Source organism: Bombus affinis, chromosome 5 (genome assembly GCF_024516045.1).
Source record: "Bombus affinis isolate iyBomAffi1 chromosome 5, iyBomAffi1.2, whole genome shotgun sequence".
In the NCBI taxonomy this organism is placed as follows: domain Eukaryota; kingdom Metazoa; phylum Arthropoda; class Insecta; order Hymenoptera; family Apidae; genus Bombus; species Bombus affinis.
The window spans coordinates 8,357,879-8,383,707 of record NC_066348.1 but is presented as its reverse complement, the minus strand read 5'-3'; the positions used below and the strand labels follow the sequence as shown (position 1 = coordinate 8,383,707).

Below are 25,829 nucleotides of genomic sequence, written 5' to 3'. Positions count from 1 at the left end.
TAATGTACAGGGATATATAAAATAGCCAGAGTACTGAAACTAGATAAGATGATCTTTTATTTAATATTCTATTCTATTTCTTTAGTCGTGTTCATAAAAATAAAATAAATTTGCATGAAGTTATAATATTAATTTTTTATTTAATATTTCTCTTCGATATAAATTACTCATCTTCACAATTTCATTTTCTCCTCCCTCAATCTCATCTTGATACAGGAATTTTGCAAACATCGAAGAGAACAATTTGGATTTGATTAATGCGTTGCCACGCATCGTTGAACCAAATATGACATCGATTCCAAGAATCTAGCGTTCACCATAGCGTGAGCTCTAAAGCGGTTAGACGTGATCGTTGAATGATGCATCGTATCGCGTCGCAGTAGAGGTTCATTTATCATTTATACGCGATGTTCCTCTAAATTCGTGAATGACAGAATCTAAATGGACGAATTTTAAAAATCGATTGTCCCACAAACGAAGCTTCAAACGCGAAAAGATATTCTTTCGCCGAATCTACTTGTTTAAAGAAATAATACAAATCGCGTATATTCGTGAATTACAGCTTCGTCCGAAAGAAAGAAAAAATTGTGCCATAATTTGTACTTATTTATTCGAGAAAAATTGGCTCGTGCAAATTCGTAAATTGCAGAATTTAACTGAACGAATTTTTGAAACCGAGCATCCTATAAATAGAGCTTCAGTCAACGGAAGAAATATATTCTATAATTTCTATTTATTTTTCCAAGGAAAATCAGCTCGTGTAGACAATGAACTTACGAATTTTTAAAGTCAATTATCTTAAACATAAATATAAAGCTTCGCACGAGAGAAAAGATTCAAGTCCACAATTTTTACTTATTTTTTCAAGAAAAATCTTGTAAATTCGTATTTATCGACGATGTCGTACTGTGAAATTGTTACTTACGTGATCGGCTCGCCGACGCCGAATTCCAGAATCTGCATGTTTTGATAGGCATAGTGCACCATGCTCGCGTATCTGGCCCATGCCAGCCATGGCGGAACCGCCGTCGCCAAATAACCGCCAAGTAATTGTGTGGCGAGCGTGTAAAGCGCGGACGCAGTTATACTAACTTGCAGGTCCAGACAACATGCACCAACGAAGAATCCCACGCTCTGAAATCAGAAAACACAGTGGCGTTTCGAATTATTAAAATATAATTCATAATGGTAACTATAACAAACAAACTGTTGAAGTGGTCACCACTTCTACGAAAACTCCACATCGGGTCTTTTTAGTTTTCTCAAGCGCCGAAGCCATTGACAGCATATAGACAAAAGAATAGCAGTAAGGCAGACCATGAACAGGCGACGTTGGCTTCGGGGTTTTTCAGTTATAAGGTAACACTGCTAGCGTGCGGATCTGGACCAGCTCAAATTGTATTCCTACTTATTATTACACTTCTCTATTAAATCAAATATATATATTTTGTACCTTACACTTTAACCACGCGCTTTCTCTCTTTATATATCTAATAACCTTAACACAAACCATCTATGGTGAATATTCTTTCAGAAAGACACGATCAACTGGAAAAATCTAAAAAATACACTGTACCAATCTATGAAATCTTTCGTAGCTTAAAAGTATAATTTTGATGTAACTTTGCAACTCGATGAAGTGGAAGGTCAGGTTTATACATAGGAATTGCACGAGGAATTCGAAGAACTTGCTTTTGGCAAACTAAAGAATGTAACTTTGGACGAAAGTAAAACATGAGATTTCTATGCGGAAATCTAAAAATGTACATTCAACACCGAACTAGAAAAGACTAGATTTACAATTAAGAATTAAACAAAGCAGAATGACGCTTCTGATTGCGTGTCACATATTTTAACGAATGCAGAAATTATTGTCTTCTTTTATTTTCTCTTTTTATCCTTCAATTCTGAGACGTCCTCGGTTACTCGTTTTAATTTCTCCCTGATCACTTTCTAATATTAATGTAGAAATTTCTAGAAAATTTGCAAGCTTGATTAAGTACGTTATATTATTAAATTTATTAAATATGTAGATGTCTTACAAGAATTTTATTACAAACGCGAAGATCTGTATACAAAATCTTAGAATAATAAATCAGTGGCAGTTTAATCGACGAGTGAAGGAACACGATAAACTGTCGTTTAAGCGATGGTCGATTAGCAATTAAACTTATAGAAATCGAGTCGATCGCGACATTATACACCGGCGTGTTGTGAAACGCGCGAGTTACTCATTTCCGTCAATAGGTAGGTGGTTTTGAAAGTAAATCGCGGCCGCCTTTCATGCTACGATGACTTAGTACATTGACCGTAGGTGGACAGTGTCGAGGGCTGGTCGTACGAAGGGAGAGGAAGAGGAGGGGCGGAAAAAAAGGAAACCGCGAAATTCTTGCTGTTTATATTTCTTGTGACTAAAGAAATTTGCCATGATTGCGACAGCATGCTGTCGTTACTCGCACTGTGGTTCTGTCATTGATGCTGCGTTCATTATTCAACGTTACCACGTTCTTTAAATCATTTTCCAATCTCATTTTCTATTTTTCATTGAGTACATCTTTAAATAGGAGAAAAATATTTAAAATATCGTCTTCGTTAAATTTTTCGTTGAAAGTTAAACGTTTCTTTTTTCGTTTATCGAAAAATACACAAATATCTAAAGATTAAAGTAGAATTGAAAGATCGACGTCTGTATGTTTAGCGAAATTTCGTTTCTGTACGAGAATTGAACAGAGAAATCAAATTTTAGTCGACTTCAATTTTTCTTCTTAGGTTCATGGTGTGCGATTACGAGTTCGTGATTTAATCGTTCGCATAATTTGGGAGATAAAATTATTCCACGATATCGATAAATGAAAATAAAATAAGTGAGAATGAAGGAAATAAATGAATATTATTAGTTGATAATAACGTTAATAAAAGTATAAAAATGGGGAAGGTTTGTAATTCGTTTTTAGCTATTAATTTACATTCGAACGACACAGTTGTACATTTAGTATCTTCTTTGCAAATTTCTAGTACGCTGCCATTAAATATTCACAAATTATCTCAACATGCATACAACTCGCTTCTGCCCCATTTTCAAGTAAACCAATGTAATCAATTCCATTGAAACGCGTATACAAACATTCGTGTTTCAATTTCATTGTTTGAATCCTATTGAATCAACCTCGTTTCTCTTGAATGAAAAAATAAACCATGTAAATTCGCCTGTAGATACACGATCAACACGAGCCTAACGCTATTACGTTAAACTTTAAATAAAAAGACGTAGATATCCTTGGATCGTATCTTGCTAATCGAGATTTAATGTTTCTCGAATGTCTCGCTGATTTTATACGGGTAAGCTTCTGACTAATAGAAGCTATACGAGAAAATTGTTTGTTTCACCAATCTTACGAGTAGACTACGGATTATTATACAAATTCATACCCTTGAGAATATAATTAAAAAATGAAAGCCCGGTAAAAAATTCTTTTCCTACCAAGTATTATATAAACTACTATACTTTTGCATATTTCGTATATTTCGTACAAGAGATTTCCAAAGGTCCCTATTTTATTAGATCCTATTTAACTTTATTAGTGACACAGTTAGGGTAATTCGGCATAGCTGATGTTTGCTATTCGCTGACGATCTTAAAATCTTTAAAAAGACTTTGCCGATGATCGTATCCTATTGCAAATCGATCTCCGCCACTTTCGTGCAGAATCAACGGCGTGTCACTAAATTCTACTAAATTCCATTTAACAAGGTCTTCTCGACGACTATGCACGATTATAAACTTGACAACGTGGCTCTGTCTCAAGTATCAGAGATTCGTGAGTTAAGCGTCCGCTATTCATCGCTTAAAAAGAAAATATTAATATTAGGATTTGTAAAGCGCTGCGCTTGAAATTTCAGTCCTCCCCTCGCTATCAAGCTGTTACATTGCTCGCTTGTTAGACCGTGGTTGGGGTATGCATCGGCAATTTGGTCGCCAAATCAAGCTAAACACATACGATTAATAGAGAGGATACAGCATAGCTCGCTAAGATATGTGACCTTTAAGTCGGGTCATGGAATGGCTTTTGCGGATCATAATTACAATCAGATCATGAGTCAGCTTAGCCTTGAACCGCTTGAACCCCCAAGGACTTTAGCGGATCTGCTTTTCCTATTCAAGCCGGTTAACGGTATTATCACGACTTGTTGGCCACGGCTTCTTCAGTTGATTCATTTTTACGCTCCTATGAGACCATTTAGATCTTCAGCAACTTTTTCTCACGCATCGCTGTACATCTGGTCTTTTCTAATTTTTGATCCGATAAACCGCATACATGTACTGCTGCGAATTCGTCTACCGCGGTTTTGCATATTTTCCTACGCGACGTTAATTCCTTTCGAAATTCTATTGTCAATGATCTGCAAGTCTTTAGGACCCAGCTCCTTTGCCTGCGGCTCTGGCAGTTTACACTCACTGCAATACTTACGTACACTAACGAGACTTGTCTCAGTTTATTCAATAGATATATAGAATTAATAGAATTCTTTATTTCCGCCTAGACTGTCATTCAAGCTACAAGATATAAGAATAGTCATAAAATGTACGCTGAACCAGAACCAGAAGACGCAAACTTCCTCGTAAACAAAAATACATACGTAATAAATAAGTCATAAAAATAATCATAGTTCGACTCTGTTAGCTATACGTACGATAAATATTTAACTCGTTAATATGTACAATTCTTATAATCCAAATTAATATCTATCTATGTAAATCTGTATCTCAAATTGCTCATATCATCCCGTATCTTCTTTTAATATATATATATATATATATTATAAATATTTGTTCATATTACGCGCGTTCCGTGTAATTTTCCACTTTGGAATTTCCCACAAACGCGACAAAATCCGCAGTCCGCTTATGAGTAAACTTTCCGACTGAGAGAGAATGAGCGAAAAAGATGAAAAAGGATCGTACCTGAGCGACGACGGTGTTGAGTAAGAGGAACGCCAGCAGGGTGACGAAAACTGCCGGACTGTGGAAGCCCAACATCGGGTAACTAATGATATGGTAGACCGCGGGCAACGTAATCGTAAGTGGCAGCTCGCCGACCATTTTCGCCAAGTAATAGGCCGAGAGCCGATACGATCCTGACAGTCGCTCCTTGTTGATCACCTCGCGTTCTGGAGGAACTGAAACAGAATTTCATTCGCGATTAATTCACCTGTATCTGTATAGAGTGTTTCGATAATTACGATACAATCGGCAAGGCAATGGTTTTACGTGAAAAAATAGAATAATTTAGAATAAAATTGTCATACATTGCGTGCTTCGTTTTGGATGGAACAGCATCTGGAAATTTGTTTAGTGCACGCGAACTCGGTTAATCCCGTACTGGGTATGAATGAACAATTAGCAGGAGATTGTCCTGCGTGCGAGAGTAAGCGAAAAACGTGGAATAAAATTGTTCCGATTGGGGCCCTGCTTCCAAGAGTATAGAGTTTCAACATGTTCAATTAAGAATCAGTCTATGTGCAGACCTATCTAAACAAAGTTTCAAATTTAATTTTCTCGCGAACGAAACGTTCCATGAAGAAGCTTTACTAGGAAAATTTACTAAAAAATTTTTACTATACGGTTCCGACGTATTTGGAATGGGAATTTATTTGCAGTGGGAAAGTATTCCTATATCAATCGTATATAGAATACGTCGAAAGGAGTTATAAATATTAGAATCGTTTGTTTTAGTTGTAAGAAAGCTTACAAGAGAGAAGTATAATCGTAATTTAACTAAATTGGGTATACTATTATTATTTCTTTATTTTCCTTTTAAATCTGTAAAGACCATAAACGCTACAAGTCCAAGTTCAAGTTCCTGCAATTAGCAGAATCCTAACAACTCTCTGCCAACGTTTTATACAATTGAAACATAGCAGAGAATTCCTTTTCAGAGTAACAAACCGTCAACAACAGATATACAACGTGACGACCGAATCCAAACGAGAAATTCTCGTGAACAAAGGATAGTAAATGATAAAATGGAAAAGTTAGTAGTTTCGTGATTATTTTAGGAGGCGCACAACTTAATCATAGAGCCAGCAGCGATGTCTAGTCGCACGAGTTTGCCATTTTACAGTCATCGTCCCTCATCCTCGAGTAGAAAGTGAAATGGCTACAAGCAGACGATGAAAGCAAACTCGAAAAAGGGATGCCGGCTCGCAGCGAGCTGTAAAACCGATTTTAGCATCCTCTTTGATTCCCTCTCCATTCGAACCTCTTCCATCTCTTGGCTATTCATCTTCCTTTCTCGTTTCTTACTCTTTTCTACGCCTCTTATGCTTTAGTACGTATACTCTTACTATAATCACGAGCTTCTGGCCACAGAATCGAAATTCTGTGCCTTCAACTTACTTAGTCTTCGCCTTTTGGTGCAAAATTTTGGGATTCCTGAAGAAACTGACTTTCTTTGACGATGGATTGGCCTCTCTTTCTTGTTAAATATAAAGTAGAAAGAAGAAGAAGTAAAGAAGTAGAAGAAGAAGTAATAGAAGTTTCTACAATATTCTCTCATTTTAAGAAAATCTCTTGTAAGTTTGGTCCTTTTTGTGCATATCTTGGATTATTTATGTAGAATTTAGTATTTCTCAGGTTTTCTTTCTTTCTAAACTTTTGCGAGCATAGCATAGTTTTTCGTATATTTTTCTTACATTTTTCATTGTACTTTATAACTTAACTCTCCTAGGATCATTTTTTCTTTCTGAGAAAAAATTGTTTCTTATTGACCACTATAATAGAAATACATTTTTCTTCATTTGGTGGTTTTAATACTTATTGTTTGGTTAGACGATAACTTATTAAATAAGTATCTTAGTCATTCATGTCGTACAAACTATAAAAATTTCTGTGGATGTTCTAACACCAAAAGTACCAAAGTTTCTCTCCAGCCTTTTCAGTTTTGCACTATATACATTCGAAACGACCATTGAACATTGGTCTCTCCTCGCCATGAACACGAGAAAACACTCGACTTCCCTCGAGATCAGATAGATACCAATGCGGACGACAATATTCAACGATAAAAGAACTTTAGCAAACTTGCCTTCGGACGATTTTGACTTAACCAAGTTTTCTAGTATTGTTCAGCGATATCTGTCCAATATTTTCTACTTCCATTTACTATAGGTTTTCCAACGTAGAAGGGTCATGTCGCTTTTGCGAATGGAGCTTTCTGGCAGAAAAATGAAAAAGTACAACGAATCGAATAAATTGAAGGGCTCATAATAACAATGATCCTGGTCAATCCTTATCTCTTTGTAGAGCAATGAAAAGTACTTCAGTATAATATATATTTATATATAATTATATATGTATTTTTCTGAACCTCTGTTCACCAGATATAAATTTGTCTGAAAAGAATATCCATTCTACGTGTCCCATTTGAAATATTATTATTCAATTATTCAATATTATCATTGTCAATATATCTGTTATCATTATTGTTGGTGCTATTATTATCATTGTGGTATTGCGTTATTTGTTATTAAAAAAAGTATTTCAAACAGAACTTACATTATTTCGACTATAATAATAAATGACCTCGAATAACCTTGGAAGACCACCATATTATAGGTTGATAAATTTGTTACGGAACGGGTTACACGACTACCTAAGTGAAAACATATAGTTCCATTAAAAAAGAAAAAGCAAGGATCACCTTGAAATATCAGAGGCCCATCTAGACAAGATTCGTGACCATTACGAGATATTCCCCTCGGAATAAGACAAATTCTGCTTGAAAAATTTGTTTCAATCGCATACTTTAAATGGGACACCGGTATAAATAGACTTCTACAGAATATTTAATTCTTACAACAAGCGATAAGTGTTAATGATTTACGCAAAAGTCAGAATAAAAGTTAAAGTGCTCTAAGATTAAGTGACTCATCCCAAAGTTTTGTGATAACGATTAGCCGGCAATTAGCCAACGATAAGGATGAAGTGTTCCAACAGCTGATTATTTAACCCTCATCCGTCCCTCGTGTCAAGTTTGACACACTTTTCCGGCCAAAGATTATAATATTCGGCCATTTATAGAACAATTTGTCCGGAACCTTCTCACTCTAATTCTCTTTCTACATTCTTTGCGACGAATATGCGAAGGAATCCCGATAAAAAAATTTTCAAAATTAATTAATTATCTCTCCGTTTCACTCACTTTCTTTACCATTGTGTCGAATCGACACCGAGGGACTCACGTAAAGACGAGAATTCGAGGGACGGTCGAGGGTTAAGGAATTGAAAGCTTCAACAAGGACAGAGAGTTTCGTTACGACCATCACAGTTTCTTCTAGTAGAAAATTTCTATGCCGTTTCAAAGACAGGCTGACCGTCTGAAATTCGTCACGGCCGTTTCGAGCTTTGGTACCGGGTACGACAAAAGGGCCTCAATTGCCGTGCCGGATGATAAGTGGGTCACGGCACGACCTACATACTAACGTCTTGATTGACCGTTCCTCTGGTCCTTTGCAATTCTTTGCAATAAAAAAAAACGCGCGTTCGACTGAATGGCCGATTCAGAGCGTCACGTCGTCGCCGCTCAATTAACCAATCTACCTCATATCTGAGACTCTCCGCGTTGTTGCGCAACTGCCTCCACTTGTCCATCACCACCTGAGAACTTTCCATCGTCGAGCTTCGATCGTCGTCTTACTTCTCTTTCCTTTCGTAAATGTTCAGGAACGTTTTTCGACTAGTTGATTGGATGGCAGGAAATTTCCAAGAGAAAACTCTTGGGGATAGGTAAGGGAGAAATTAAGGAGTTGTTGACAGACTTGGGTCGAAACTTCTGCAAGTATTTGTACAGAATGTTCGAGTTGGTTAGTAGGTTCTAACGTGTAGTGAAAATTAAAGAGTTCGTAAGACGTGGCAGAATTAGTTGATAAGTTGTAGTACTTGCTTTTTTGTCTGCCAGCAATTAGAAAATTCAATTCCACGCTTCAGTGTTCTTTTTCCGCAAATTTTTCTCCTATTACTTATCTGAAGCTCGTACGATCGCTTGGATAGCTTGGATTTTTCCAATTAATTTATCGCCGGTTTGCTTATTTATACATTGTAAGGACGTTGGTATTTGTTGGCCAGAAACTTGAAGAAATTAGGAGTTTTTGGTGCTTGAAAAATCTGTAGGAATTTCACATGCACAGACTGTGTGTAGATAAACAAATGAGGTGAGAATGAGTAAACGTACGAACAAACTGAGAATATAAGTAGACAAATCAAAGATATAAACGACAATAAGTATATAAACGACAAATTATTGGAAATATCTTTGCAACGATAGTAGGTATAATTGCCAAATAATCTGCAAATACTTTCTGTTGTAAAATAAAAATTGCGCGAGTATTTCGTATTTTCCGATGAATTATACTTCTTCGTTAAATTGGATTAAATTTCTTAAAACCGTGGTCCGCTAAATTGCTAAAATTGGACAAGTAAATATAGAAGGAGAATGAAAGACTTACAACTGGAGAGTGCACCAAAGTGCGCGAAGAGCATCCAGTACGTGGTGCTGAAGAACATCCAGCCTTGGATATCATGAAGTGCCGCTTCTGTTCTGGGAAGCCTTAGCCACAACAGTCCAGCGAGTAAGCCGAGAGCTATCGTTTGCAGCCAATTCAGACGAGACAGCATTCGTGGCCGTGCCTCTTGAAAGTTTCTTTCTGATAATACCTGAAATCATCAATCATAATCTTGCGTTATGTATATGTATATCTGACACGTGTTTCATCTTGTATCTAGAGAATTATATATCTTTTGCTTGTATTTGAATGTAACAAGTGTTGAGAATATGTAAACCAGTGAATTTTATGTTATTTCTAAATGAATGTTCATAGTAATAGAAATTTTATTTAAAATCCAGTGGAACTCTATGTAATTCGCGAATGTTCATATAGTAATAGAAATGTTGAGAATTTTTTTTTTTTTTAGATATGACATCTTCATAAATTACTTTATTCTATTACACCTACTATTACCTTCATTTACACTTATTTTTACACTTTAATTTACTTTATAAATACGGACATTAAAATAATGCAACGCGAATAGAAATTTATCCTAACTTGACGATTGCTTTCAATTTTTTTATATTTGAACTATCGAATGAATCGATTAAAATTTCGCACGTGCCTGTGTGTGTATTACTACAAAGAAATTCTATGAAAAGAAAATTGGTCGATACTGTTTACCAGAAATCGTAAAATAAAATCATTTTACAGTCATCCTCGCAACATCGTGCAACACGTACAAATAGTAAACTTGAGCATAAAATTAAACCAACAATGGCCACGACTTGATCATTACAAAAAATTTCTTTCAAATTACGAACATGTATGAAGAAACTGACTTTTTGATAGGTTCCAAGAATATGTAATTAATCAGAGGCTGATGGAGGTACTGTCATAAAAATCGAAGGAGTTGGACGACTGAAATGCAGATACACAACTTGGTTATTAATCTACGTGCTCGGAACGATATGAACACTGCCCCCGTACGCGACAATGTCACAATGCAAGGTTGCTCAGCTACACCTCTTTGGTGCAGCTCAATTATATCAGCGGCCGTGAGGAAATAGAACGCAAAGTTTCACAATGCTGGTTTCGAAGGTCTCTTTAAATTACAACTATAGTACGCGAGCAACTTCACCATATGACGAGCAGGTTATCGTTAATTACTCAATTAGCAGGCAAATCGATCGCAGCCATCGATCTAAGCAACGTACGTGTGCTTGTATACTTAGTCAGGCTGGATTTCATTTAAATTCAAATGGCTAACTTAAAATTATCTGTAACGTAATCTAGCTGTCTATTATATCTGAATTTTGTTGATTTATTGCGTTGCAAAATAAATACGGCCTGGTTTCATGCTTACTACAAGATACGCGTGTCTAAAGACAAGGCCAATTTATACTACGACCTGATACATTTATGTTTCAAGCTGAACCTTTTCAGATAGTTGAGAAATACGTATAATAGAATTTTTTGACAAGTGACAGTGTTTTTCATACAGTTACTATATATATATATATATATATATATATATATATATATATTATTTTCATATTGAAAAATTGTAAAACAAAATACAAACCTTTGGAAACGTTTTTAAATTTCAATCGGCGTTTTCTAAGCAATTAAAAACATATTTGAACATTACATACTGGCGAATAGGATTTTACTGAAATCTCTTTTTGTAAGATTAATTAGGAAACAGAATCCCATGAAACTTTTTGATTTTATTAATCGACGATCCGATAAAGATGGAACATTTAAACATAAGTTACACGCGATATAAAATATACCAATATAATAAATTCAGCGTTTTCTAAGCAATTAAAAACATATTTGAACATTACATACTGGCGAATAGGATTTTACTGAAATCTCTTTTTGTAAGATTAATTAGGAAACAGAATCCCATGAAATTTTTTGATTTTATTAATCGACGATCCGATAAAGATGGAACATTTAAACATAAGTTACACGCGATATAAAATATACCAATATAATAAATTACTCCGACAGAATCGTCCCATGAAATTCGGTCATTATTAAAAAAAAAAGGTATCTGAAATTTCTACCTCAACATAATTTTTTATACATTTCAAACCAAATGACATGTAACGCAGCCTATATCATCTACCTAAAAACAAAATAATCTCACGAGATCGTTTCACGCTGTACGTAATATCATTCCAATTAATTATTTACCATAAAAGTTAGTTCCTTAAAAGATATCAATTTTCTTAAGAAACATTTTCCTCCATTTTCTACTATTTACCGTAAAACGTTCTCTAAATCGTAACATCGCAATCTCAACACGCAAGTGACACGGAATATAAAAAGAGGGGCGGGACTTTCTCTATCGTGAATCGAGCTGAAAACACAGCTGCGCGAAGAATAGTTGAATCGGGTAAAAGTGATGCAAGTGGCGAGATGCGTTTGCACAAAGCACGCCACAACGAACAGACATACCGGTCGTCGTAATTATCCGGATATGGCGAATCGCGTAAACGCGACCTAGTTCTCTTTTCTGCGTTGCTCGATTCTCTTTAGCGAGCCGATTCTCTTTCTTTTATCTTCTTGCTCGTCTCACTTCCAGATCTCCGGCTTTTCCAATTCACGGCACGCACTTTCTTCAGGAATCGCTCGATTTCTTCAGGGTGAACGAATTTCTTCTCGACCGTCACTCTGACGAGAAGACGTAATTTGATGTTAGATCCAAGCTTTTCCGATCGACGAGACGCTCGTTGGGAAATTTTATGGAGGATGAAGATTTCTTCGAGGCGAATGAATTTCTTTTCGATTATATATTTGGTAATAAGGTACAGTCTAGAGTTTCAGCGAGGTCAAGTGAAATAATCGATTGAATTTGGTAAGATTCTTATTTCTATTGAGATTCGATTAGCGATTGTTAAGTGAGTTAGTGAATTTTTGATCGATTTTCATAGCGGACAAATATAGTTTGGTAAATATTACTTTCGTTCTGAGAGATTCGTTGCTTATTTATTATTAAGATAATTAATTAAGATTAACATTGGATTTGTTAATTATTAAAATTCTCTTCTTATTTCCTTTCCACGAAAATATATGATTTATATTGTCCTGGAACATTTAGTAAAGTTTAGATTGTACGACTAATTTAAAAGCTTATTTAGGGTAATTTTCCTGATAATTTCGATGCAAAACTATTTCAGCAGATGTAGACTCTTCAGAAGAATAGTTGATCACATAGATCATCTGCTGTTGCTTACAGATTTCTTTACTAAAGTACAGTTTTGGTGTTTCAGCGAATGAAGTGGTTCAATACAATTTAATAAAACTTTATTTGAAACAAGATCGATGAAAACGAGTATCATATTGACACTATTACATTATGTTCGTATCATTTATTCTCTGCTGCAATTCGTACACGTGTCATTATATTTCACTTTTCAAGACGATCCCCCCAAGCTTTGTATCTTATCTGAAACCTGTTTCGAAACTTGTACTTCCCTTTCGGAACATATATCACGATTTACGATAAACAATTTAAAAACTATGGTATATTTTGAGCTCCTTTAATCACACACGCTTCCAATATCTTTTTTTCATTATTCTCATTTAGTTCTTGATATCCAAAGAAACATATTGTTCGGAAAATTGTTGCCAATCTCGAAAATGATTGGATGAGGCGTAATAGGTGAAAGATTGTGTGCCAGAGGATTAAACGGAAGAAATAGCAGCAGCACCTTCAATGTTATCTGGAACGACTATGCTACAGCTATAGCCAGATAAACGTCGAGGACTCGCGATACGAATTTAACGCTCGCATTAAACTCGAATCCTGATGTCATTTCCATTTGCCTCCCTATTATCCCCTGCATACCAGGCCACTCATCTAAATTTTCATATTGCTATTGCATGCTCTATTAACCGTGCAATGCAATCGAACTTTTTGATCTCTCCTTCAAACGACGACGACGACGACGACGACGACGACGACGACGACGACCGCTTCTCTTTGCTTGCGTTAAGGCCAATTCGAGCCGAGCGTTGCGTTTCCGAGGAAATCAACGCCATTGCCCTACATAATTCTCAACGTTGGCGGTTTGCTTCGTGGAATGTCGTCGGATATTTTTCATTTCACCAGGAAAATTTCTCTCCCTATTCTCCTTACTATTGTTCCGATTGACACTGATCGCTACTTCATTTCAATAAACCTTCTTCGTACTAGAGACACTGGCATTGGTATTTGCTATTTTTAATCTTCCGAGAATTCTTTTGTATATTGTTTGCACTTTTCTTATTGTTGTTTATCGAGATTTATGTGCGGCGATTTATTCCACGAATAAACGCTCTGTATATTAGTAACATTTAATGGTATCTACGATGTTTGATCTTATGACGAAAATTTCTATGTATTTTCTTTTTTTTTTCTTTAATTTTCATTATTTCTTTCTTTGTAAACATTTTTGTAGCAGGCATTGGTTTTTCTTAATAATTTTTTACTTCACAATAAAAATGTCTGTTCCTAGTGCTTTTGTCGTTCTTTAATCATTGGTTCGGATTTATTACCATTTATTGCGGATATAAAAATTCCAAGGTGTTAGAATCGATTGGTAATTTTTCGTTTCTGTCACGCTGAATATTCTCCTTCTTCTTCGTCTTATCCCTCTTATCCTTATTGATAATTCAGATTTATTGTAATTTATTTCACGCATAAAGATCTTTCGTATTTGTCATGCATTTATAAACAGAGATGTTCTCTGTAAGAAAATATTCATATGCGTTCGAGTTTGTACTTGGACACTGACATTCATCAAAAATTATATTCTCCATAGTGTAATGGTCAGAATCGTCGAAAAGAAATCTAACAGAAGAATTATTATTAATAATTCAATATTAATAAACAATTCAATATTAAAAGTAAACGTCTCGTTTGGAAGGCAAGTGTTACAAAGTATTTTTAGAGTAAGAAATCTATAAAATCCTTCTCTTCATTTAAGAGTATAAGAAGCTGACCTCTTGCTGAATTTTGATAGTACGTCTGCTGCATAGATAGCACTAGAGAGTTAAGGTTACGTGGACGGAAGGGAAATATTCAAGATGGCACGCTGTAACGCAACGCGGCAAGGGAAGTGAAATCAGAAAGTTAACGAGAACCGGAGCATCATGCGGGACGATCTCATGACGATTCTGTTTTCAATTGCTAAACTGACGTCACTTCTTCTCGGGAAATAACGGAACCGAGTCCGGTTCATTTCGTTCCCTAACGATACGCCTCTTTGGCCTTCTGAACTGTATAAACTTTGCCATTCTGCACATTCAGTTATTCAACCTTTGTGGCTTTTCTAATTGAAAATTACCTCTGATATAACAGAATGTAGTAGGAATATTTATCTGTACATATATCTTGAACGTATCTATTAATGTTAAAGATAACAATTTTTAACAAAAACATTTTTTTCACTTGTATATACTGTACAAATTTGTTCTTCGTTGTTTTTGTACAGTACATTATTTTGTGTTTAAAGGTAATTGAGAATTATCAAATTAATTTGCATATTCAATGAATTTTTGTCCAACCTCTCAGCCATTTCTTAACAATCTCTGATATATTAATAATATTTGAGGTATCATAAACAATTATTCTTTTCTACTTAATGTCCCCTACTGAAAGTAAAGCTTGTAGATGTTTAACAGATCAATGTTCCCTGATAATTGTAGAATTTGTACATCTTAAATACATCAGTGTTCTCTATTAATTGTAGCAATCATGTTAATATTAAACATGTTAATATCAAAGACTTAAGACTTTTTGTAAAAGAATTTTGTATCTCCGTTTGCTTCTTTTATTATCTTTTAAATAAAATAAATTTTTAAATGAAATTATATTTTTCCTATTTTTCAGCCAAATAATTTGTATTTAATCTAAGATTATTGAAATAATATCTTGCAGGGATGGATACAAATTTAAGAAATTAGAATCGGTCAATCTTTGAAAAATTCCTCCTTTCTTTTCCCTCTTACATTTCATTGATTTCTCGTGACAAAGGCACCAATTTCTATATCTGTACTATCGCTACATGTTGCATGAACATTGAGTGCAGCGCAGTTTCAACGCCTAACCGCTGGAAACGTCTGCAAAGTGGTACTCACTTTAAATTGCGACCAGAAACTGGTGGGCCACTGCCAGGCATAGTCGTCGTCCGCAGAACTGGCACTGCTGCTGGCATGGCTTTGTGTGTCCAACCACAGCGTACGACCTTCGTCTTCTTTCACTGTAAATCATCGACGCAATGAAAGGGCTAGAGAAACTTTGTTCATTTTTCAAACTTTGTCATTTCAAACTGTGGCACGAAAAGAGAGAAATACCAAAAAATCAAAAACAGAATACTTTTTAATCTTAACGCAAAACTCAAATTTTGGTATTTCAATCTTGCTCATATCTCAACAAATAAGAAGATTTTCAACGTTTTAAGAAAGTGTCCGTTATAAAATTGGAATGATTGGAATAAGCAAAACACCTCTAAGCAAAAGATACGTTATATAAATCAAAATAGCGAGATTCAAGTACGTGCTATGCAAATTAAAGACCGAATGTATCGATAATCCTTCAAAATTCTTACAGTTTCTCTTCATTTAACTAATTTTAAGATTTCTCCGATGAAAAAGCGATTTAAAATTTTTAACAATTAAAAAAGAAAAAATTAGACTACACTAAGATCGTCAAACACGAATATTGTACGAATCAAAGATCGAACGTAGTTATAAAAGTTAGAGTTATACAAATTCCTGCGGTTTCTCTTCGTACTGTCAATTAAAATTTCTCTAATCAAAAAGTGGTCTAATTAAAAAAATGACACGAACTAAAATCGTAAAACTTGAATATTCACATAAATCAATCGATCGAATCGAGCACCGAGAGAGTTATACGAATTTCTACAATTTTTCTTCGTATTACGATCACGATACACATAAACTACAAAATAGAGAGATCAGAAACGTCGAACAATTATTATTGGCGAGTCGAATCGATCAGTTTTCTCTCGACTCGCAGTATTCCTTTAGGCGATCGTTCGACCTTTGATTGCTCGCGAAGGGGGAAACGAAAGAATCATCCCCTCGGCCCGACATACTTCTCCGCCGCGAAAAATCCCCGTGTTATTGCTAGACAGTCCATTTATAAACCGTTAATCAATCGACGCCGGAGGAAATATTCGGCCGAGCGAGATACCCGTATCTCGACGAATGATTACTGACTACAATGATCCGCATTCATCGTCCAATCGAACGATTCTTACGAACGTACGTTTGTTCAACGATGAATAGACCTGGAAAATAATCCTCCCGCGAGATCCAACCGCGTTTATACTCGTTCGAATTTGGATAGAATTCAGATATCGTGGTAGGTCACGTGTCTGCAGATTTGTTGATAGTTACACTGTCGTTGTTTATGCAGTTTAAACTGTACAATTGTACAGAATGTATATTCTGTACAAATGTGCGTATATAAAGAATCAAAAATATTTGTATTTAGTAAGCGAAATAAATTGTGTCATTTTGGTTCTGTTCAAGAAAATATAATTTTGTATAAACGTACACGATGATTTTGTCGAATTTTCTTGTTTCGTGTGAAACATATTGTTCGTATATATAAAGACCATTTTCTATTTTTGGTAAATGTTTTAATAAATGTTTGTAATATTACTCGCAATAGTAGGAGTATTTGAAGATTAGCATTCGAGGTTCTAGCAGTTTCTTAAGGCCTGTATATTTATTCCTTTATATTATAATTCTTTAAGTGAGCTTTTTGAATGGAAGAAAGCTTCTAAATTTCAAACACTTCATAAAATCTTAATATTCATCTCCTTACAAGTCTCCCCTCTCCGAAATATAAAACTACAATTTCTAGCCAAACGCAATATAAAACAAACTATTTGAAACCAAACACAATATAAAACCATATATATTCATCCCCTTAGAAATTCCAAAGGAAATACAATATTTGACAACAGAAGGAAACAATATTCGACTCCTTTATAGCCTTAAAATCCAAAACAATTAGAAATCCTCTTGAATACTTAAATCCTTAACTCGTGGCAAGCATTGGCTCGAAAAATCGATCGAATCTCGCAGACACGTTGACCCACAAACAGCGGCCGGAGCCACCGGTGAACACGATCTTTGAGTTTTAAGCGGCTGAACCGGAACCGCAACTATTCTAGCCCGATATATCCGCGATAGTCCCTAGGCGTGCATACAGCCGACACCATGGACCGGTCGTGCACTATGCAATACCGTTGTGGCTGATGTGGTGTTCGTGATAATGGATCAGATGGTCGCAAAGCGGATGCTGGCTTGGATTGTACTCCGGACGAAGTTCCGGCGGGCAGTCAGGTCCCTGTCTCGTGTTCCTCGCCGCGGCCACGATGCGCTCGCGAACCTCTTCTGGCCCCTTTATTTGCTCCACTGTTAACAATCCAAAATGGAACATTGAAATTGGACATAAGCACGAAACGCTTAACTTTAATTGTTATTAGCGAGTTAAGACTGTCTTGGGTAATTGCACGACCTGATTTGCTACTACGGTAAAGGGAATTTTCATGAGGATGACGAGATAGTGGTTGCTTTGACTGGAAGTTTAGAGCAGTTCGAGCAACCGCTGCTTTTGGACTAGATATTGAATATTTATGTCGGGTTAAAGACGTTAGACATTAAATGAGATATTCGTATCCTTAAACAATTTTCCTCTGGGTGATTAGAATTGCCAGGTTTGGCGTTACATATTGAATATTCATATTGGGTTTAGATTTCAAATATGACATTACCTCTTCGCAGAAGTTTTCTCTGAGCGAATAGAGTGGCCACTGATTTTGAGTTAAATATTGAATATTTATATCGAGTTGAAGATGTAAAAGTATGGTATTAAATAAGGCATTAATCTCGTCACAGAATTTTTCTCTAATTCGAGGATGAATCTGAAGGATACGGTAGATATCTTTATGAATAAATATATTCCGGAATAAATAATCCTTTGATGAATTAATTACCTCTAAATAATTACCTTTCCTTGGTCTTGATAATTTGTTCGATAAGAAGTTAAATTTATTTCAGCCGGATTTGGGAAAAAATAATGTATAGGATTTACGAATTAGTATAATAATAATATCAATAGTCACTTATCAACTTTCTTCTATCGCGACCTTCTTTCAACGTGTACAGTGATTTTTTTTTATTTTATACTTCTATATTCCAATCATGTTTATAAGTCTATTCATTTAAACAGAAGGCTCTTATTCTTAGTTTACTTAGGAATTAATATTCAGTTCTGTCACGTGGTTTTATTAATTCCATAATATTCAGTTTTAACATTTCTGAGTCTAAGTTTATGAAATTATTCTTTCGTCTCTCTAATTTGTATAATGAACTTCTACGTTGTATTTTATCAAAGCAACGTACAAGTTACTTTATTTCCTTGTATCTAATCAGAGCAATATTTACCTCACTTTAATAATACACAATAATTGTATATCTATTTGCATGATGTTAACATGTTATTTATCGTTTGTTCTTTCATGAACAAGAAGTACTCACGTATAAAATCGGCAGGGTTATAGTGTGGCAGTAGCGTGAGTCCAATCGTAGAGAAAAACCTGCCAATGTTCGTTGTAGGGCCATAATATGCCACCTGGCCACGACTCAACAGCAGGATCTTGCTGAAACTGTGGAACATCCTGGAACTGGGCTGATGCACTGTTACCACGATGCTCTTGCCTTCTTGTTCAGCGTATTTCTTCAATCGTGAAATCAGTCCTTGTGCCGAATGCGAGTCCAGTCCGCTCGTTGGTTCCTGGATGATCGTATTATTAATTACTTTACTTTCTACTTGTATTGTGCAATGGTATAGGAGTCAAGGATCTTCAGAATCGTTATTTTTTTTATTTTTATCCTTTCTAGCAAAGCGTTGTCCTTTTAGAATTTTGAGTACTTTTGTCATCGAAGTTAAATTGTAATTACTGGCAAAAGTAATTGAAGAATATATAATATAGCAGTTTTTAATTGTGAGATATTTTGAAGTTTTCTAGATAATTTCTAGCTTTGAAATTTATTTAAGAATCGTACAAAATATGCAATTTTTGAATATTTTAGGAAAATGAAACTTTGTAAAATAACTTGCTCGAGATAATCCATTTCCAATAACTTCAAAAATAATCAATAATCAATAATCAATATCTAAAAAATAATCAAGCATACTGCAATGATAGTAAAGCTTCTAAAGTAGACAAAAATACGAAACCTTGCGGAATATCGATGGCAAGGAAAATTCTACAGAAAATTACCACCACTAAAGTATTTTTAAAGAAGATTTTTACTAATAAATCGTTTCAAAGGAAATGAGCAAAAAGTAATTCTAAAGAAGTTGCATAGAAAATCCTCATTCCTCCCTATTATCAGCAACATTAAGAAGCTTACGTCGAGCAACATGAGCGAGGGATTGGTGAGAAGTTCGCAGGCTATGCTCGTCCTCTTCTTCTCGCCGCCGGACAGTCCTCGTTTCGTATAATCCCCGATAACTAAAGAACAGAAAGCGAAAAATAAAAATGAAGAACGCAGTTACACGGCTGTCTATATAATAGGGCGAACCTTTTGGCTCGCCATTATCTCGCGTTGGTAATTAATTAACACTAATTGGCGGACGTATCCTCGATCTTCCGGCGACTAAGGTGGATACCTTAATTCACGCGGAAAGACACGACGATGATGGGCGCCGTGGTTAAAAATACACCGCTGAAAATACGTAATTGGGATGCAAGACGCGCGATACATATTCCGCGAACTTAATCTCCTCTGCACACGGTGTCTTTGAACTTTGTTGAATTTTTTTTACAAGCCAAACTGATCAACTTGGCTGTTTGGTAATTTGTCAAGTTTCGTTGCATAAATGTGAGCGATTAATTCTTAAAAAAATAATTTAGTTTTGTATGCTGGTTTACAGCAAGAAGATGGCACGAATGATAGCCAATTTTAAGGCAACTCTAAAACGTAATGTGTGTAACATCGTTACTTCTCTACACATTTCAATTTGCGGAGTCGGCCAACGTGACTGCTGAATGGTTCATGTTGTACAACTTGAGTATCGTAGTTTAGAGGCATATCGAACCGGAGAAGGTAGAATGTATGAATAGTAGAGTGGATGTTAGTAGAACCGGGGGGAAATTGAATGGAAGGGAGGTGAATTTATGGTTTCTGTATTTTGAAATTTTCTTTGTGACCTAGGTAATGCAACACTGAGAGATTTGCTTCTAAAGAGGAAAATAAAGTTTGTAGTAATTCTTCGAATTAAAATTGTTAAATACTCCAAGAAGCTTTTTTAGTAAAATATCTACGCTTGCGTCTAGCGCTGGAAATTCATTTTGCCTCGCAAATAATTGCTCCTTACTTTCAAGTGGTCTTTACATTTTTATGATAAGTGGCTGTTAAATCAATTTATTGGAATAATTCCAATAGTTCTTTTTCGCAAATAACAGAAATGTGTTCGTAAAAGTTTTACGTATTTTCATTTACAAGTCAAAATGTACGATAAAATCTATAATACATAATAATACGATGTATACATAATATTTCAAAATAATATAATATAAATTTATATAAAAGTTTTACGTATTTTCATTTACAAGTGATACAGTTAAAATGTACAATAAAATCTATAATACATAATACAATAACAAAATATACAATGACCATCGCTGTGATTAACAATAAAAGGAACGAAATTTATTGCTATAGAAACAGTGGAAAAACGTCACTGTGTTCAATTTACTTATACAATTTCCTAATTACTTCATTTCCTTTCATAACTCTCAAACTCGTCCCGGGTTAACAATTAAAATCGATCAACAATCAAATCCCATTTCGTTCGCTGCAACGCTTCCGTCGCTATTACTGGATTCATTTTTCTCGTCGCGAAAATTATCGAAACTCGATATGAAGGTAAATTTCGGATCAACGACCAAAAAAGGAAACGAATGAAAATTCTCGTTCCATCGGTCCTTCCTCGATTGAAATATAAAATCGTTTCGTCTGGTCCTGAAAACGATTCCAAATTGGATTACGAACGCGACAAACCTGTAGCGCTGCTGCAAAAGCAGAAATAAAAAAAAAAAAAAGAAGAATTCAATTCGAATTTATTCCCTATCCAATTAAATAAAAAAAATTACTAGGTTGCTCATCAATGATGAAACACATCGGTCAAACGGATATCTCCATCGTAACGAAATAAAGTGAAAAAATCAAACAAAAAATTAACAGAGAAAAATGGTTTTTTACTGGCTGCTGCCCAATAAAATCGTTATTCAAGTTTTGTGATCACTTTTTATTACCTTTCACTTTTTCGTTGGTTCAGAAAATAATTTAGAACGAAACAAATATGACGCTTGATGTGTTTCTTTTGCGTTTTTTTTTTTTTTTTTTTTTTTAAATACAACAGGAATTAGCCCACGTTCGATTCTTTTCGTTCCAAGTTTCACACTTCTTTTTTTCGTTTAACGTTCAACGTCGATTATTTTTGTCTTTAATTTCCTAAATTTAATTTTTAACTCTGTTTCTAGCTTCTTATCGACGAAAAATTGTCGATAAAGAAAATAAAGAAATTTCAGGAAATTTTACAAAATATCATTAGGAATATTAAGGTATTTCTGTACCAAGGAGATTTCGTTCGAAAGAAAAAAGAAAATATCGATGTCTATCGATCCGAAGCATTAATTAATCAAGAAGTTAATCTTCCACGAGATTTCATAATCGAAGAACCAGATGCCAAACGATTTCATAATTTGCAAAACATTAACGGCTACTTTATTACGTAATAACTTCTTCATATAAATAAATATGTCTTTCTCGATCTCGTACGAATATACGTTCACAATGCTATTAAATTCAACCGGAGTCAAATCAGGTCAAACGTAGTTTGAAGGAAGCAACTTTCATCGAAACGTGGCTTTAAGTTAATCTTGGTTGGACTTCAAAGCGTTTCGAGGAATCGGGATAAACGATCGATGCTGGCAGAAACGATCGTGATTCAGCGAGCTGTAACGCGTCGCGATAACAAACGATTTCGCGAGTCTTTACGAGAAGGGATGAATGAATTACGATCGCGGAAATCGTCGATCAAAATCATAGGACCGAACGACGATGAGGAGGACGATGGCGAGCAACGATGGCGACCAGCGATGGCAACGCGACCAACTACGTTGCTGATGGCCCGTTTCTTACCTCTGGAAGTCATAAATCGCCACCGACTCCTCGTTCGGCGTCCATAAACAAATTATGGCGAATTTACACGGTTGCGACGCGAGAGATCGTCCCAGTTTCGCGAGCCCGCGCAGACGCTTTGATCTCCGTGGAAACAAATGCGAGAAATCGTGTGAAATTGGTGCTTTTTCGCAAAGTGATTTACAAAGATGTTCGAATACTCGTAGAAAACTTTTACGTATATATCGTACGTGTTGTCTAAAACGTATTGAAATTGTATTATGACTATAACGTGACACATTACGACTGTTACGATCAGGGAATGTATGAAGAAATCAGGAAATGAAAAGAAAGATATAAAGAAATGTATATGACGTTACGATCTGGAAATGTATGAAGAAACATGTTGAAAATGTAAGATACTTACTGCAAAGATATGTTCAGCTACAAATTGGCGCGCGTGTAGAAGGAATATAATATATAATATTCGATTTTATTTCAATTTTAAGCGATTCGATCAAGATAGAATTGAACAGTAACATTGTATTTGAAGATAGAATTTGAAAACACGTTGGTTTATAGTAGGATGATTATGTAAAAGAAAATCTAAGGTGAGTGAATATTTTAATACGAAATAGACGATTTGGAATCACACATTAATTATTGTGTAAACTGTAGCAGTCATGATTCTTGTAATCGATCGGTATAATTGATGGTAAAATTTTTGCATCGAGTTTTGATTTATGTTGGTAGCGTTTGGTTGGGGTTGAAGTACGGTCGACGTTGCAACGAATTGATTTACGTAATTGGATATGTTATAACATTGTATAATTAAACATGTTGCGTGTGTGGTTACGGTATTTTTTACTTTGTCCTTGTTACGTAAATGTTGGCGCTTGATAAAAATTCGGGAGGGTAAAAATTGTTGCGAAATGTTTAATTGCATAAGGATACGATTGCAGCAAATAACTATTCTGTTTTTATCTTTCTCAGCATGTAGATAGGTACACGCAAATTATAATTCAGTTAAATATACAGTTATCTTCTCTGGAGTGAGGAATTTCAAATTTAATTAAAAAATAGTAGCAGCGGTAACGGTGTTATTTTCATTTGATATTAAAGACATTAACAATGCATCAAAGGAAAATATACCGTGGTTGCCACGTAATCTGACCTCATTGTTACAACATTGTGATAACAAATAAAATTCCCCTTTCGACCCACATATAAAATCCACGTTTTCCTTTATATCCTTTTACGTATTTTCTTTCAAAACATTTCGTTTTTATTTATAATCATAATCGTGAAACATAAAAAGTTAAAATAAAACGTATATCATAAAATTGGATCAAATAATGAAATTAAAAAAGAAATTAACGAAATGTCAGGAGTTACTTGACTTCAATTTTCATGTGAATTACTTGAACCTGAATTTAGTCAGCAAATTTGGGAACATTTTTTTGATACTTTTATCATTAATCAAGTACATTATAACTTTAATATCTCATAGTTTGTTAATCTTAAAATAATTATCAAATACAAGAACTAGATATAAATATATCGCGCACATACAAGTGCACTTATAATAATCACATTCAAATGATCTAATAAGAAAACAAAGAAGGAAACCGGGAAATTCAACAAAATTCTAAATCTATAAAATTACGAATTAGCCATTTTAACCGTTCTGATAGTTTTATCACTAATCAAATGAAATACTACGCTTTCCTAACCTCAAAATGATGGTCGAACACGAAAATCCGACATCAAAATATTGTTTGTAAATTTCTTTATAATAATCATTATATAAAAAAAGCAAATAAACAAGAAGTAAAATTAAGAAATTCGACAAAATTCTAAATTTATACCTACGAAGAATTACCGATTAACTACTCCTTTTAACGATTCCTAACCTCAAAACGATGGTCAAACACGAAAATTCGACATCAAAATATCGTTTGTAAATTTGTTTATAATAAGGATTATAAAAAAGCAAATAAACAAAAAGTGAAATTAAGAAATTCGACAAACTTTTAAATCTACAATTCTTCCTACGAAAAATTACCGATTACCTACTCCTTTTAACGATTCCTAACCTCAAAACGATGGTCAAACACGAAAATTCGATATAATCATTTCGTGTGCAATCCAATCTAATATCGTAAGTCTTTTCAAACGACCAAATAAAAAGATAAAACGATCGAATGAAGGTGAAAGAAGAAAAATGCAATAAAGTGAGACACCGTGGCGCGCAAAAGCAGGCCGCCACGTAGAGAACGACCGCAGGGGCTTGGCACGATCCGTCGATCGTGTCCGATCTATACTCACTGGTGTCTTGGCAGGCGGCGAGGTCGAGGACCTCGATGATATGATCCACGCACTGCATCTTCTGGGAGTGCGAAAACGTGTCCGGAAGCCTGAGCCTCGCCTGGTACTGAAACACACGAACAACAAGAACTGTCAGATCGAAAGAAACAAAAAATATCAAAAAAAAAAAGAAGAAGAAAAAAGAAGAAAGAAGAGAAAGAAGAGAAAAATGTCGGATCGGCGATTAAATCGGCGAAAGCGTGCAACAGAAAACAGTAGATAGGAACGATGAGAAGGAAGATCGGTATCGTGGCGGACTTTACGGAAAGTTGAGACCGCCTTTTAACCCAAGCCACGGCCCCGTTTACGCATTAAACAGCAATGTAAGCAAAAGCCGGCGGCGTGGACGTGCATTTCCGTTTCGTAACATCCAGCCCACTTTGTGTCTATTATTACCATCTGACACGTACCCCCGGGGATGCACCGGTCCGCTCGTAATCGCGATCGTTAAATCAATTACGATAACGCGCTGCAGCAGCCGTTACGTTCCTTGCGAAACCCACCCAACAAGCCATTTTTCGATCCGGACGGGTCGTCACTTTGTTTCCTAGCCTCGTCTTTCTGTAGATTCTTTCAAGCTTTTGAAAGTCTTTCAGGTTGATAGTTTTGGTAGATGAAGAGAGAATTTTGGTCGTTCAAATGATGGCTTTTCTTCCGTTTGGTGGGTCTCTGATCGTTTTTAGCTTCTT

General features: G+C 35.3%; 1 protein-coding gene across 12 annotated transcripts in view; it reads right to left on the bottom strand.

Annotated features, from left to right (window-relative positions):
* LOC126916483 (uncharacterized) overlaps nucleotides 1-25,829 on the bottom strand; it is a 274,193-nt gene that overhangs the window by 10,231 nt on the left and 238,133 nt on the right. For all 12 annotated transcript variants that reach the window (XM_050722318.1, XM_050722315.1, XM_050722316.1 and 9 more), the window contains 8 exons: nucleotides 25,102-25,207; nucleotides 19,999-20,099; nucleotides 19,120-19,375; nucleotides 17,824-17,994; nucleotides 15,682-15,803; nucleotides 9,505-9,712; nucleotides 4,964-5,178; nucleotides 926-1,134 (listed from right to left, as the gene is read on the bottom strand). In XM_050722318.1, coding sequence (XP_050578275.1) covers nucleotides 926-1,134; nucleotides 4,964-5,178; nucleotides 9,505-9,712; nucleotides 15,682-15,803; nucleotides 17,824-17,994; nucleotides 19,120-19,375; nucleotides 19,999-20,099; nucleotides 25,102-25,207 — 1,388 coding nt within the window. The remainder of the gene's footprint in view (nucleotides 1-925; nucleotides 1,135-4,963; nucleotides 5,179-9,504; nucleotides 9,713-15,681; nucleotides 15,804-17,823; nucleotides 17,995-19,119; nucleotides 19,376-19,998; nucleotides 20,100-25,101; nucleotides 25,208-25,829) is intronic.